The sequence below is a fragment of the Chelonia mydas genome, chromosome 8 (assembly GCF_015237465.2).
Source record: "Chelonia mydas isolate rCheMyd1 chromosome 8, rCheMyd1.pri.v2, whole genome shotgun sequence".
In the NCBI taxonomy this organism is placed as follows: domain Eukaryota; kingdom Metazoa; phylum Chordata; order Testudines; family Cheloniidae; genus Chelonia; species Chelonia mydas.
In genome coordinates, this window is record NC_057854.1 from 20682659 (window position 1) to 20699323 (window position 16665).

Sequence of the window (16665 nt, forward strand, 5' to 3'; positions counted from 1 at the left end):
CCTGCTGCAGAGTCCTCACGAGCTGTAATCCTGTTTTCTGATGTTCGCTCTTGTCCTTTTTCTTCCATCCAAGCCTTTTGCTTCCCTGGACTGTCAAGTTGGTATTGTGTAGAGCCTGGGTTCATTCAAAAAGAGAATGAAAGTACGGGGCTGTCATGGCAGTGCCCGTTATATTTTCACTTGCAAAAAGGTATCATGATTGCAGATCTCCTGCCAGCTCTTCCAAATTGAGTTTTTAGTATCATCTGATGTTCTCTTGAAAACAAAGGAATCCATTACCGATTGCTTCCCATGACACACTTCCTGACACCAGGAGAAGCCATAGCTTATGCCCAGGGAGGAAACAGCTTGAGGGAAAGTCCAATTAAAAAAAAAAAGGCACATATGGCAAAATATTTCAAAATCAATGTGTTTGTAGGTTTTATATTTAATATAGCTGGTACTGAACATTCAAACATTTTCCCTTCAATTTCCTTTGTGTGTCTGATTTTGTATCTTTAAAAAGGTGTATGAAATATTGGTTACATTTACAACCAGAACCAAAAGGAGCGGGAGATAGGAAGAATGGATGATCCTGTAGTTCTTCTTTCTTAGTATTGTGGTAACACCTGGGAGCCCCAGTCATAGAATCATAGAATATCAGAGTTGGAAGGGACCTCAGGAGGTAGTCCAACCCCCTGCTCAAAGCAGGACCAATCCCCAATTTTTGCCTCAGCTCCCTAAATGGCCCCCTCAAGGATTGAACTCAAAACCCTGGGTTTAGCAGGCCAGTGCTCAAACCACTGAGCTATCCCTCCCCCGCAGTCATGGACAAGGATCCCACAGTGCTAGGTGCTGTACAAATGCAGAACAAAAAGACAGTCCCTGCCCCAAAAATCTTGCAGTTGAGGCTCAAGACTGGAAGCAAAATGTATGTTCTATTCCCATCTCTGTCCCCGACTCACTGTGTAATATGCACTTAAGGGCTGAACAGGCTCTCATTGAAATCAGTGTAACAATTCCTAGGGACTTAACTGGTGCAGGATCAAGCCCACAAACTTTGGGCCTCCATCCACCTATCTGTAAAATGTGGGTGATTATACTTCCTTACCACGTGGGGGTTCTGTGAGGCTAACAAGAAAAATTATTTCTCGTAAAGCACTTAGAGGTTTTCAAATGGGGGAGATGAGGCATAAATACAATGTCTCATGATTGTTTTGCTATTCTGTGAAAGACACATTGGCTCCTTTATGTGCCAGTCGCATCTGATGTCTGAATCTATATATGGTTTCAAGCAGAGCTTTTAACATTTTGGAAAACCGCTAGGCTGATGTGATACTTCAGATTCTAAATACGTTGGTTTGTTTTTCAAAAGGTACAACTCCACTGCTAAGAAATTGTGTGTGTGAGTATCCCATGGAAATCAATACTTTGAGCACCCTCTCCAGGAGCCCTGAGCCTAACAAAGATTATTCCCTAAGGCAGCTGAGGGGCTGACTATGTGTTAATTGGCGCTCGGTTAGACACTCAGCCAAAGGTACTGCTGTTTTCTAAATGGAATAGGACAAATCTAGTAGGAATACGAGAACGTTATTTTTTAAGCTCCCTAAGGTGTAAACCAAAATTGCAAGTTGCCAGGAGTCAGATATGCATTAAATTTGCATAAAGTTGGACACCTAACTAACAGAAAGTAGAGCCAGGTGCAGCTGGCAGTGCAGCATTTTAAGCCCAGAAACTACAGGTCCCCTCAACATGCAATGCTCCATTTTAGTGTGAGCGTAAAGCCACTCACCTAGTTTCACAAGCTGAACCAATGCGGGTTGCTCAGGCTAAATTTGCCTAACGGTGCTGTTATTGTTTCCTTTTGCAGACACAAGTCACCAGGCTCGCTCTGTGTCCAGCAGACCTTACTACACGTTGCCCAACAGCAGCCAGGAAAGGCGCTCTGTCCTCACCATCGCAGAGCCCCCGCGTTTCCACTCCCAAGCCAAGGGCAAGAACGTCCGTCTGGATGCCCACTCCCGCAAGGCTACCCGGAGAAATAGCTTCTGCAATGGGGTCACTTTCACCAACCGGCCCATCCACCTCTATGAGAAGGTGCGGCTCAAGCTGGTGGCCGTGCACCATGGATGGAGCGGGGCACTTCGCTTTGGCTTCACCATCCACGACCCATCACAAATGAGCTCTGATGACATACCAAAGTATGCCTGCCCCGACTTGGTGACTCGACCTGGATTCTGGGCGAAAGCTTTGCCAGAGAGGTTTGCACTGAGGGACAATATCCTGGGATTCTGGGTCGACCGCCATGGGAGAGTCTTCTATAGTATTAACGATGAGGAGCCAATATTGTTTCACTGTGGTATTAAAGTCTCTGGGCCTCTCTGGGGGCTGATAGATGTCTATGGAATTACCCATGAAGTACAAATACTAGGTGAGTGTACTTTCTCTGCATGGGCTTATGCCTATGGATCGTGCTTTCTGTAAAGCCAGCTGCATCTTCATGGAGGAAGCAAACATGGCACATCTGACCTGATGCTCCTAAAAACAGAAGTGACCATTATGACCACATAATCTGACCTTCTGCATAACACAGGGCAAAGAACCCTACCCTATAATTTCTGCAGCAAGCCCGTAGCTTCTGTTTGAGCTATAGCTTCTCTTTTAGAAAGACATCCAGTCTCTAGTTAAAGACTTGAGATAATTCACTGCATCTCTAGTAAATTGTTCCTATGGTTAATTAACCTGATGGTTAAGATGCACTGTTTTATTTTTAGTCTAGCTGCAGCTTCCAACCACTGAATCTTCTTGTTCCTTCTTCTGTTAGATTAGCATTCTCTACAATCAAAAATCTCTTCCTCATCTAGGTACTCGTAGAATGTAATCAAGTCACCTCTACACCGTCACTCGGATAAACTAAATATATTAAGCTTCTTTAGTCTCTTGCGATAAGGCATGTTTTTCAGACCTCAAATCATTCTTGTAGCTCTTTTCTGAAACATTTTCTAATTTTTAAATACTTTTTTTGAAGTATGAACATCAGAAATGGACACAGTATTCCCACAGATGCAATGTACTGGGAGCTCATGTTCAGTTGGTTATCTGCCATGACCCCTAAGTCCTTTTCAGATTCTCTGCTTTCTGGAATACAGCCCCCATCTTATCAGGCTTACCCACATTCTTTGTTCCTACCTGTCTCACCTTGCATCTGGCTGTGTTGTATTCATTCTTTGTGCCACACCAAACAATTGCATTTCCTCTGTGGAGTATAGACCTTTACAAATATATATTGATGGTGATCATGTTCCTTAGTAAACAGTCAACCTCTAGTCCGGTAAAACACACATAGTTTTATTCATCTTTCCTTCAACTCCTTTAAACTTTCATTTACTGTCTGTGTGTGTTCAGATAGGCCTTAAAGAGGGGCTTTTTATAATGGGAAGAATTGAGGAGAAAAACACTTAAACCCAAAGCAAATCCCTCTGTCCAGTCCCTCTCTGCGCCCTTTCCCAATGTGCAGAGACCAAATGAGCAGAAGGGACAGACTATTTCAGACAACTTAGCAGTGAAGTCACAATACTGTGCTTAGGCCGTCATCGGTTTTTGCCATATTAATAAATGGTCATGAATTATAAACTCCATGCTGCATTCTACAGCACCTTTAGTGTGAGGATCTCAAAACATTGCATGTAACCTCCAAGCCCGTGAGAGGTAGTAATTCCTATTTTACAAAGGAGGAAATGGAGGCACAGAAATGAAGGGCCTGAATTTCAGAGGTGCTGATCAGCCCCTGCTACAAGTGAAACTCGGTTTTCCCACCATCATCTAGTGAGTCAGGGCCAGAACTGAGAACGTTGCTTAGTGGCCTGCCTTTCTAAGATCCTGAATGTCTAGAGCCCCCATCGACTTCAAGAAGATTTGGGGGGCACTCGGCACTTTTGAAGATCAGGCAAAGGAGTCCTGATTCCCGGTCCTTTGTTCTGTCCACTATACCACTGCAGGATGGAACTGGTGAACAAAAATACTATGATAAGAGTAAAGGGTTTTGTTTTTCTAACTAGAACTACCGCTGACAATTTAAAAAGCAACAAGGACAATGAGAAAAAAAACCAGTCAGTGGTTAAATAGATTTGTTGTCCAATATAATATTAGAGTGCTACAGTGGATAGAAGCTACAACTAAGGGATAAGTGAATAATAATACTTAACAAGTTTCAGGCAATCAGAGCACGCAGTAGCACTGTAAAGTGCTGTTTATAGTTTAGCGTTATTGCTGTAATATAATAAGTACCATATCAAAAAAGATCTCTGTCATCGCTGAATATCTGATGGACTAATCACTTCGGCCAAATCTAAAATGTTTTATGATATTGATATGTCAGAGGCACCTTAGAAAAAATAAAAGCTGTGGATATTCGGATTAAATCAACTGATCAGTAGGGAAGCGGTATGTGGTAGGGAAGGAGGTTGTATGTATATTTTAAGTGGGCTTCAATTCTGGTGCATGCTAGGTTGAAATACGACCCCAAAATTCACTTGAATCTTGAATGCCTTTTTTCAAAAAACCCACAAACGTTACATGCATTGCTTCTATGGAGCTTCATTTAAGATTCTGCTTAAAACAAGCAAATCCTCTTTTGCAGTCGCATCCGCTGAGTGACAAAACTCAAAAGCCAAAATCTTAAAACCCAAATCGGAAGTCACAGGTGAACACAGCGACTTGGTTAAGGTCAGCTTTTTGGTACCACGTGTCAGGGTGGGATATTTTGCGCTATTGCAGATAGTCAAGCAGCACGTGGGAAACACGCACGTTTTATGTTAATGTTCTTAGAACACTTAACTGGCAGATTACATCACATGCAATACCACCATGCCCAGTGCTTTGTAAATGTATGGTAACAGCCTTGTTTATATGGGCAAAGATAAGTCCGCTCTGGTTTGCAAACACAGCCTGTGAGCTGTAAGTCTTGGTAGGCTGACTGAGCCAAAAGTTAGATCACCTGTAATACAGGAGGACAAAAGGCTATGTCAAGAGAAACACGACCTTAAATCTCTTGTCTCAGTGGAAGAGTTTAGTGGGGGGAGGGAGGAGGAAGGGAAGGGACCCAAAGCTTAGAAAAGGTTTCCAAACTCTTAGAAAGAAAATGACAACACTGCTGTCCCCTGGCTGATAAGCGTGGAAGCTGGCCTCTCTTGTGTTTAGGTGCTGTGCTTTCTAAAAAACCCCTTGATAGCACTGGAATGTAACGTGAGAGGCTCTAAGTGGCCCTCATAGGAGATAAAATATATAAACTGCAGCCTCAGACACAGGGGCTGGGGAAGGGGAATAGGACACGGTTGGAGGATGAGTCATAGCATTTCACTGGACCACTACAATTGGGTGTCTGAAACAGGAACAGAGGAAGCCTGATTCAATTGACTTTGTCTCTTCAGTCACCGATGTACCCTGCTCCAAAGCAGCATCCTATTTCACTCCAGTGCAACATAACCGAGCACACACAAAATAAATGTTTTTGTTTTCCTGGCCTAGTGTAATAAAGAGAAACCCACTAGTGAGATGTGCTGCAAGACACAATGAGCAAATAAAGGGAAGGGATAATAAAAATTTTACTGGGACCCTGTATGGATGAACATTGAGTACAAACCAGTCATGGACTGGCTAAGAACCAGAACTGGGACTGTAAAGAGAAGTTAAAAATCAAATTTCTAAAGGAAATGCAAGCTTGGAACTAAATGTTTCAGATGCCAAAGGGACAATTGTGAGAAGTTTTTTTTATTCCAGTCTTACTTGTCAGCTTGGTTTGCATACTACAGTATGGCTCTTTTGATCTGTTCACTAGGCATGCCAGTCTCACTGGAGTTCCATTCTAAAACTCCAGGAATGGGGAAAGCTGGGAATGTAGCCCAAATATAGCAGCACTGTAGCTCCTGCACAGAATGAATCCTTCAGTGTTGGTATCATGAAGCTCTGAAGTGTCCTTCATCCTGTATCTGAGCTCTACTTATCGCCAGATTCCCTGTCCTTTCTGGAAGTAGCTGGTCCAGCCATTAAGATTACGCTTGGGGCTTTGCTGCTTGGCCACTCGAGGAAATCATGCATCTAAGCCGAGGCATCCTGTCCTTTCCAACCACTGAACTGGCTCGTGTGTTTTGCCTTCTTTGGTAAAAACCCAATAGATCTTCTCCCATAAGTAGCAGATAGCACGGATGATGCTGATGCTTTTCCATCTTTGAGAATGAATTGAATCATGGTTTGCTCACTCTGTCTTGATGCCTTATGCATTGTATTTAGTCTGGGTTTTAATATAATTGCCTAAGAAGTAAATATATACACAGGCAGCAGGGAGTTGCATGTGGCTGAAGTGCACATTCGGTTTCTGAGACTAGAGCTTCCGTGATTTCACCCTGCTTTGTAAGAGGACTTTTTAAAAATCAAAATAATTCCCTCCCTTTTAAAGTATATATATTAGCTATAGCTTTCATGACCAGCCCTTGACAGGAATCAACGCACAATATCAACTTTGAACGTGATCTTGGTCTTAATGTTTCTGGATCATAAACATCTGTTATAGTCAGTCTCTTGATAAGACTGTAGCAAATGGGAAGTGGTCCTCTGACAGAGCCTGTGATTTGCTCATGTGTTTCAAAGCACAGTGACCTCTTTGTTAAAGCAAACACATTTCTTTTTTTTAAAAAAAAAAACTTTTTGGGGGGTAATTTGTCTGCGTTCACATGTATTTTTCATAGTTATGAAATGGACTGTAAAATTAATGTATTATGCTTGCATGACCTTTCCCATCACCCTTATGTGAATACGGGGTGGGGAGGAGGGAAGTTTGGGATGCAGGAGGCGCGGGGGATTGGGACATTTCTCATTAAAGCAGGTAGAACTGGAGAATTATATTTTATGGAGTGGTTTCAAGCCTTTATACCCCCCCTTATCGCAGCTGCCTGTCTTTTCACTGTGTCACCCTGTTTTTACCAGTGTAAGCACTTTCCACTTCAATTAATAAGGTTTATAGCACTTGCTACTCTTGAGATAACCCAGGGATGCAGCCATGCAGCTGACATCTGATTTCCATCATTGGTGGTGGTTGCAGATAAGTTTCTCTAACGTACTCCATCAAAAATCAGTGGCTGAACACCATTCACTTTCTCACTGATGGTCAGTGAGCAGAGGCCTGCAGGAGAGCTAAATATAGCTGACCTGTAGGGGAGGGGGAGTGTGTGGGGGAAATACTTGAATCTAATGCAGCTTGTTCTCATAATTGTCTCACAGATAGCATGTTTGCAGAGACCATGACCTCCGCCCACCTCAGTAGTGCACGATTGAGCACTTGCCTTCCTCAGAGCAGTCACGATTCCGCCAACTTCAATAACAACGAACTGGAGAACAACCAAGTGGTGGCCAAAATTGCTAACCTAAATTTGAGTCGGGTGCCGGGGCTTTCAGTGGATAACCACATAATCCCCTGTTGCCCAAACAGGCGGCAGCGTGCCCAGGGTGTGCCTGCCTTTCTGGATACAGATCTGCGTTTCCACCCCACCCGCGGGCCTGATGTTACCTTTTCTCAGGACCGCATGGTGGCGTGCACCAATTGGCAAGAAAGCAATAGGACCTTGGTGTTTTCTGACCGGCCTTTGCACATTGGTGAAAGCCTCTTTGTGGAAATAGGACTCCTAGGGTTGCCATATCATGGGGCCCTTTCGTTTGGCATCACTTCTTGTGATCCAGGTACTTTACGGACAACTGAGCTCCCAGCAGATCCGGACTTTCTCTTGGACCGCAAGGAGTACTGGGTGGTTTACCGAGCATTCCCAGTCTTCAGCAGCGGCGACATCCTCAGCTTCATGGTCTTGCCAAACGGAGAAGTGCACCATGGGATGAATGGAGTCAGCCGAGGGATGCTTATGTGCGTGGACACCTCACAATCTCTCTGGGTGTTTTTCACAATCCATGGTGTAATCAACCAGCTCAAAATATTAGGTAAGTGCAGCCTAAAAGTAATGTGAAGGGACATGTGTCTTGTGAAATTTCACCAGATTGTGAGCCTTTCACAATCACTGGTGACATTGGCTTCGATAGCAATGCTCCTGTGAGGAGGTGGCTACCACTGAATAAGCAGCTCACGATCTGGTCCCTAGTGAGGGTGGTCAGCGCTCTCAAGCATGTAATAAGATGGGTTCTTGTGTTTATAAACGGAAAGAAATAACACAGGTATATCCTTCACATGTAAGGCCATTGGATGAGACTTATGGTGTTGCATGGGCTAATGCTCTGCTCTTTTGTATTTTAATACTTTTCACAAGAGAATCTTTATGAACCCACTAGTCCTGCCAGTGGGTATTAAACTCTGAACTCATTGGCACAGATGAGTTTTATAAATCAACAGTGGTTTTAATGTACATCACACTGTTAGATGGTGTCTCCCCAACCGCTGCAGTAACTCATTATCAGACGTCACACTTTAGACCATTGCTATAGAATACATCCGTGCTCTTTAAAAAGGAAAGAGTGCTTTGGAGGTCACATCTTTCTGCTCCATCTAGAAGCAATTCGCTCAGTTAAATTGAGGCTCTCTGTCAGCACTGCAAACTTACTCTTTCCTCTGCACATTGAGCGCTGCTATTTCTTCTATGTGCCCTGGGCAATCAACGGCAATTCTTCGGCCGGAACTTTAAGCGGCAGTTTCAGTTTGGATGCATGAGGCAGAAAAAAATGACTGCAGCTTATTATTCTCTAGCTAGAGCAGGTGCCTCTAAGGGTATGTCTACACTGTAGTCTTAGCCTGTGCTCCCACGTGTGTTTTTGCCCACCCCCACCATCCAGACATAAAATCTTGAAGCATGTGTTTGTTTATGTTTTGAACCCTGCTTGCTTGCAAGGCTGTGGGGTGGGTTAAAGCCCAAGCTGTACTTTAGTTTGGGCTGGAACCCACCCACTTTGCAGTAAAGATTCAGGCAAGAGTGCTGATAGTCCTCCAAGAGACCCTTCCCACCGTTCCCTTTGTGAGACAGACAGGTTCTTCTGCAATTGACAGAGTTGACTGGGAAAGAATCTTAGAGCATCTCAGGACAAAGCACCCTGAGATATGCCCCTAAAAAGACACGAGCCAGTGAAGAAATAGTTTGGACACAGTAACGGGGTAAGGCTTTGAGTGAGGATGCTCAAATTATGGCTAGGCGAACCTGAGTGTGAGCCACACAGAACTAGGTGTCAATCACTCAGGCTAATAGGGCAGTGTAGACATACCCTAAAACGTCACCATGACTTCGTTTGTTATTTCTGATTTACACCAGCTTGTATGTAAAGAGAATCAAGCCTTGTCTCTAAGTAAATATTACCGTTGTAAAAAATGTTATATGCATTTTTAGTAACCCAAGTGCTCAGTTTCACCATCAGATATATATGTGCACGCAACTTCTGGTAGCTTCACTGGGAATGATCTGTGAGCACAGAATTTGGCCTGTAAATACTCCACTTAGAAGCACAGAATAGTCAGTTGCACAGGACCTCAAGTGAGTCATTATCAGGACATGGTTAATTTCAGTTCTCTACAGTATCTGATGGAGAATTCTCAAACTTTTCTTCCATTGACACGATGCAAAATGTTCCTAGCTGAACAGCAATATCCCTTGTTGCCCTAAGCAGACTAATTATTTTAAAATTAAGTGGAAATAACACATCCCAGTCGCTCCATGTATTGGACGGCACTTTGATTATTATCCTAAAGCACCTTCCATTTACAGGTCTCATAGCTATAGCTCTTTAAACTTTTGCTTAGCCTGTGTTGGATGTAGCTTTAAATATTTTCCTCTCAACTCCCAAGTTGATGAGGCTGGTTGCCTTTGCAAAAATAGGTAGATTTCAGGCAACCAGCCACTGGCTGCTTAGTTGTCTTTGCTTGAAAAGATGTTCATCTTAAAGTAAATAGGGAGATAATCGCAGCCTCCTGTCTCAGACAGGTGTTCCCAGTCAGATCAGGAGGGTAGCAGACAGGCTGAATGAACTGGGAACAAGCACTGTCCTCAGCAGCATGTCCAGCACACTCTAGTCCAAGACAGAGGTTCATCTTTTAAACAAATAAAATTAGAATTGCTAAGTAATAACCCTGAACTCGGAAACTGAGTTTATTTCTTTACAAAGCATGATCTACCGCATAGCGAAGCAGAGATGCTGCTGGTCGAGTTATTTAGCACTGATGATGCTTGGGAGGTCCATTCCACCTGTAACTGACTGAATTCGGTTGTACTTGCAGGCACTGTCCAGTCCAGTCCTGGGACTACCTCTCCCTCAGGATCCCCTGGAGGCTCACAGTATGACAGTGACTCAGATATGACCTTCAGCGTGAATAGGTCCTCATCTGCTTCAGAGTCATCACTAGGTAAGGGAGGCCTTTGCGGTGCGCCCCTGCAGCTTGGAAGGCACATGGTCATTGTCCTGGTCAGGAAACAAACAAGAAAAACCCAGCAGGTTGTCTTGTCTACCTTAGTTAGAATTGTTGCTCACTGGTGTATACGCATTAGTGCTAATGTGTGACAGCCTAGAGGGTAATAAAGGGATAAGGGCAAGATTCTGAGACCATGTACAAAATAGCAGGAACATGTATTTTCAGGACAGTGCAGTTCAGTGGAACTGGGAGCCAGGAAGTTCTGATCCCAGATCTCCAGTATGTTCTCTGTGGCCCCAAAAACCATTTAAATTCTTCTGGTTTTCTCTGCTATGTACAGAAATACTTCTTGTCCACCTCCCAGGGTGAGGATCAGTCGCTGTGTGGCTAGCACTTTCCACCTTGAAAACACTGCGCAAAGTGCTATTGTCTTAAGCTCAGGCAGATTCCCAAGAATTTCTCACCCTGTAATATAACTGGCAAATACTTGTAGCTCGAAGTACAGTGCTGCATTCCCAGCCAGAAATGCCACCATGACAATACCTCTCATCGAGGCATGAGAGTTGACTCTTAGCCACATTCCTTTGAGAGAGTAGGGCCTTCTGAAAGACCCAGGGTGCTGTGCACCAACCCAGATATACAATCCTGTGAATGTGATGCTTCGCTCTTAAGGGCAAGGTAAACATGCAGCTGTTTAAAATTCATGGCAGGCTGTGAATGGACACGCACCATGTGCTTGTAACCAGATGTGTAAACCAGAATCTCTTATCTGAACACGTAATACAGGGCTCATACAATAGGATTTAAGGATGGAGGTTGAGGGAAATACCTAGGAAAAATGATTAAAGTGGGTGTTTGGCTAATAATACAGTATAACTATCAAACCCTCTGATTTGATCTATTCTTGCTGTTGAGTAACATTTCCCTTTCTCCCGCCCTCTCCTTTGCAGTGACTGCTCCAAGTTCCCCTCTGAGTCCCCCCGTCTCTCCTGTCTTTCCCCCTCCAGAGGCCTCGAGCAGCAAGAACGGGGAATGCACTGTCTGCTTCGACAGTGAAGTGGACACTGTGATCTACACCTGCGGACACATGTGCCTGTGCAACACCTGTGGTCTTAAGCTGAAGAAGCAACTCAATGCCTGCTGCCCAATCTGCCGACGAGTCATCAAAGATGTTATTAAAATATACCGCCCTTGACCTCGCCCTCCCTCAGGGCGTGGGAGGAAAGAACTCTGCTAGCAGTAACCATGCCTTTCCATCCCTGCTTATGGGTTATCATGCTGGTCGGTCGTTACCCAGTGGCTCACTGTCTGTATTTCCATATTTGACTGGTAGAACAAATCAGGGATATAACTGAGCTGAGGAGCTCTCTGGTCTGAATGGGGCCTGAAGCTCAGGCTTCCAAGTAGGCAAGGCTTCAAAAAGATGCTGCTCTATGAAGCCAGCCAGCAAATTGCTGGTGTGGACCCATGCCAACTGCAAAAGAGAAATTTCTTGTGCAATGCCTTTTTTTTTTTTTTTTCTGGAAAGGTGTGCTGGTGTGGGGAGGGAGTTTATTAATCTTTGTGGTGTCTCCTGGGTCAGGAGCTCCTGCTTTCACACCCAGGGAGAGAAAACTTAAACTGCCACTGTACTTGCTGGGGATAGTGCTTGTCCAGACAGCACCATGTGATGGAACAGAGTCAGAATCAGCCCTAGGATAGTAGCTAAAGGTGGAACTGAATGCTTTTTTATATCATAAAAAGAATAAAAATATTAAATCCCAAATCAGGGACTGAATATAGGTGTAGGCTACGAATTACACTTCAGAACGAAGTAGTTGAGAAATCAGGTCCCCATTTACTTACCCCAAGACCTGAACTCTGTAGTGTCGACAGCTGTACCAGGATAATGAGTGCCCAAAGCAGTCTGAGGTGTCTGTATTGTCACTAGCTCTTGCAGTGGGAACGCAAAACCCTGAGCTTGTGTATATGTAAAGCACCTTTTGCATTCACCTTCTTAAAGGAATTGGGAGGGGAGTGCAGGAAGGAGGACTAAGTGCATATTAGGAGCAAAGCATCCAACTTTCTAAGACTCAATATAGCAGTACGAGGCCAGACCTTGGTACTAGCAAGGGGAGAAACTAATACAATCTATTTTAGATCCTTATACAGTCAAAGCAACTGTAGTAATTTAGTTAATAGGCCTTTAAATGTATTTACTGGAGTTATTTTCACAATAGTCTGTTACCACCTGGCCTTCGATCACGAGAGAGAGAGACACACCAAGCTACATTATCTAAGCCTAAAGGAAAGGAAATGAGCAGGTAGCTAGTGTATGCAGCTAACGCAGTTTGAAAAGAGGGAGAGAAAGCTATAATATTCCTGTAACTGTAAAATGTTTTATATAAAATAGATTGCATTGCTCTTCCCTATAAAACAGTATCTTCATGGGTCATCTAACAGCTGCTAAGCACGCAAAGTCATTTGTGACTTTAAGTCCCTTTTAACCCCTTCTTTGCAGCCTATACCTTAGCATGGTACTTACATCTTTCCCCACTGGTAGCAAAATGTCTTACAGAAACCTCATGGAGCTGAAGTCACTAAATGCAGTGGAGGCTGTAAGCTATTGTACCCAGGCATCTGTGAGCAGTGGCAGCAAGGCTGTACTCTCACCAGAGAGGCTGACAGTGCAACATTCAGTATTTTGAAGTTCCAGAAAGTTTCCCTTTTGTCCTTAAAAAGTGTTGTGTAAAAGTACAATTTAATTCGTGTTGTTCTCTGCTCAAGGTTTTATCCACAAAGCATGCAACGGGCTAGGCTGTCTCTGACCTGGCAGGAAATCCTGTTATTTTAGTGAGCAATTCAGGGCATCTAATTGAAATTAACAAGCATCTCACTTGGCATTACCTCCTGAAAACCGGACTGAAGGCTATTATTACATGCTGAGATTTAAAAGGTAAATGGATTTCAGTTTTTATTTTAGACAGCTATAAACTACAGAAGTCTGCCTGGGATGTAAAACCTGCTACTACAATGAAGTGAGGTGAGGTGAGGTAGGTGTAGCTCTACTGACTTTGTGTTGGCTCTGTCTTTTGTACCCCAGAATGGACACATCAGTATGCCCACCTCTGCTTTCTCTTAGTCAGATCATAGAAAAAGCCGGGGGGTGACTTTTTTACTCAGCTCTGTGCTAGTAGCAGCCAAGGTCATGTCCACACGGAAGTGATGAGGACGCGGTCATGATGGCCGAGATGGGAATGAGGCATGTTTGATCCCAGCATAGTGATCCTTGACAGCCCTGTTGTGTAACAGCTGCTTTCTCAGGAGAGGTGCATTTATCAGTCTAGAAATGAAAACAGAACAGTCACATGCACCACAGGGCTAGAGTTGCTGAACCATGAGAAGCCATTTGAGGTTGTTTATTTCTTTGGGTCTCCTCCTCTGGCCCTGGGCCCTCTGGCCTGGTTTCATTCCGCCTTCACTTTGTTGTTCTCAGTCTTTGGCTGTTCTTGACCTGGATGCTTTAACTGTAGCACTTCACAGTTGAGTGGCATCAGGAAACTTGCTTTGATCTGCCCAGCTCATGCTTTGGAAGCTGGTGGTGGAATAAAAGAGCTCAAATGGAGATTGATCCGTTTGAAGCATTTCTCATTATGTAACAGGTAACCATAATCTAAGTGTCCTCCTTCCCCTTTGGGTTTTTTCCTGATGTGCAGCTGTTGAAGTACCTAAACAGGAGGAAGAGGAAAACTCTTTTCTTGAAGAATATTAGAGTAGCAGGTGCAGCCTTAGCTCAGATCTCATGCACTGCATTTCTAAACTAGCACCCTGGCTGACCTGATTTGAGATTTCTAAAGGGGATTCATTAGGTGGTTGCTGGCTACTTGGGGTCTCACCATGCTGCTTAATAAACATAACAAACGGCACCCCATAAACTATCAACCAACTGCAAAACTTCAGCTTAAAGACAGGAGCAGATCTAGACCTGGTGTAAACCATCATAGCTTTGGAGGGACTGAGCTAATGACAACCTACAACAGCTGAAGTCCTGCCGCTCCCTTGGCACATCACATTAAACTTTGCAACCGAGGACAGCAATTGCATTGCCTCTTGTAGAGGCTTCCAAGTTCTTGTATCAGCAGTTGAGCATGGATTTTCTGTGTTTTGCAGCACAAATGAATCCTTGAACCCCACAGTAGGGAAAAAAAAAAAAAGGTTTGGCTTTGGATTTAGTATTCTACTCTCTCGGTATGCTAATGAGCACTAGTTCAGCAGATGTGAGATAGAAAAGTTTCTGGCCAAAGATAGGCCAAATGCATTAGACTCCACCTTAGGAGCACTGAATACCATTAGTTGGGGTGGATTCTGAGGTCTCTGGATTTGGAAGATCTTAATGGGAGATTGCAAGTCACCATTTTGATGTCTTAAGCCCAGTGGTAGAATACCCCCTTCACAGTCCAACAGTTAGGGCCAGGACATTGTCCCTGGGAGCTGCTCTCTCTGATTGTGGGTTAGTGGTAGGAAAGAGGATACTTACCAGACCTTGGCGTGTCTGGTTCAACTGGTCTCCAGTTGCAGAATCCCAGATTCCAAGCCCCATCACTGCTGCTCTTGAGAAAAGAGGGAAATAGCATGCTGCTTATGCGCACAGAACACGGGATGGCTGTAAATCAAACTCGATGGAATTCCTTGGGAATCTGCCCTTTCAGCAACTAGATTCAGGGAGGGCCTGATCCCTGTTTAAAAATCACAGCCTCAACAGAAACAGGACGAGGGAGAGACGGAGACTTGCATAAATTTGGGCCAGATCTTTAGTTGGTGTAAACTGTCATGGCTCCATTAAGTCAATGGCACGATGACAGTTTACACCAGCTGAAGATCTGGCCCCACTGACTTTAAAAACTGCGTGTATTATGTTTGTCATAGTGCTTTGGCTCAGTATGATAGAACCAAGATGTAGCCTAGGGCTGCTAACCCAGCCACCTCTGTTGCGTGTTATAATTTGGCAAAATGGTGCAAAACACAACTGAGCATTCCCTGCTTTGCTGTTCTCAAGTGGCTCTCCCAAACCTATTCCTTAATTCACTAATCCCAGTGTCTATCCTACTGCCGTGGCCCCTGCCACCAGCAGTGTTTTTGGCATACATCTTTTTCAGATGATGGGTCAATGCAGGGGACAGAGCTGGGAAGAGAAAATGTTGCACAGTTTAAATTCCCAGAATAGCAGCTGCAAACCGATTTCCAAAAGGGCAGCATCCAGCAAAGACTTAGAGGCTCGTTCATTCAGGGTAATTAAGCTAGTTTAATGTCCAGAGTGTGGCTGTGCCGTGGATTGTGAAATGAGCATTAGTGGACGTGTATTCCTACCTATTCCAGTTGGTTGAGGATTTTCCAAAGGAGATCCCAAGAGGCCTCTAAGATTCCCAGGAAAAAGATGGCCTCATAGGAATTTAATTGTTTGTACTTGTATTGCTATATATATTTTTTAGTCTGATATGATTTGTACAGAAGATCTGTTTGTGCCTTATAAGGGTGTCTGTGCACTTTTTATCCTTTTTAAAGCAACTGTAAAAAATTTGAAAAAAATTAACATGGATCAATGGTAATTTTATAGAATTTTGTGTTCACTGAAAATCCTGCTTTTTTGATATTGGAGTGAAAATTGTTTCTATGGATTCCCCCCTCCCACCTTGGTTAAAAAAAAGCAGCATTTTTATTTTCCCAATTTCTAAAACAGTTAATCTTGTATCGTTACTTTTAAAGCAGATTGTTGGGGGCGGGGGGAAAGGGGCACGGGGGAGGGGTTTGCACTTCTCCATGTCTATATTCTATAGCATAGTGTTCTGTGCTGTGTGTTTTATTTTTGTCTGTTTACCTGTTTTACATTAATATAATTTTACCTGATTAAGAAACAAATAAAACACTGTCTTGTACAAGTTCTCCCCGGCTTTTAAGAATGTTTAACTCACCATTTATTTTTTTAACTGCTGTTTTGGTCAAGAGGCAGGGCCACCTCTCCAGCTTATATAAAGTGGCGCTGCTCCATTGAAGTAAAAAAACCCATACTTATTTACACTAGCTGAGACTCTTGTCTTCTCTATTGTGTATATACACACACAGGAGACATATGGGACCATGGTCTTGTTTCAGCTGCAGCCACATGGTTCCCATTAAGAGTAAGACCCCGACATATGCATGCAGAGGTCTAATTTGGTCATAAGGCTGTGACCCAAGAGTGGGTTCAACAACATTTAAAAATGAAAAACTAATAATAAATGACAGGGAGGTGCTTCAACTGCAGAGTATCTACAACTAGACAG

General features: G+C 43.7%; 1 protein-coding gene across 2 annotated transcripts in view; it reads left to right on the top strand.

The window, feature by feature from the left end:
- NEURL1B (neuralized E3 ubiquitin protein ligase 1B) overlaps positions 1-16285 on the top strand; it is a 213299-nt gene extending 197014 nt beyond the window's left edge. For both annotated transcript variants that reach the window (XM_037907191.2, XM_007062352.4), the window contains exons 2-5: positions 1850-2410; positions 7255-7962; positions 10235-10360; positions 11317-16285. In XM_037907191.2, coding sequence (XP_037763119.1) covers positions 1850-2410; positions 7255-7962; positions 10235-10360; positions 11317-11561 — 1640 coding nt within the window. In that variant the 3' untranslated portion in view covers positions 11562-16285. The remainder of the gene's footprint in view (positions 1-1849; positions 2411-7254; positions 7963-10234; positions 10361-11316) is intronic.
- Positions 16286-16665: the final 380 nt, after the last annotated feature.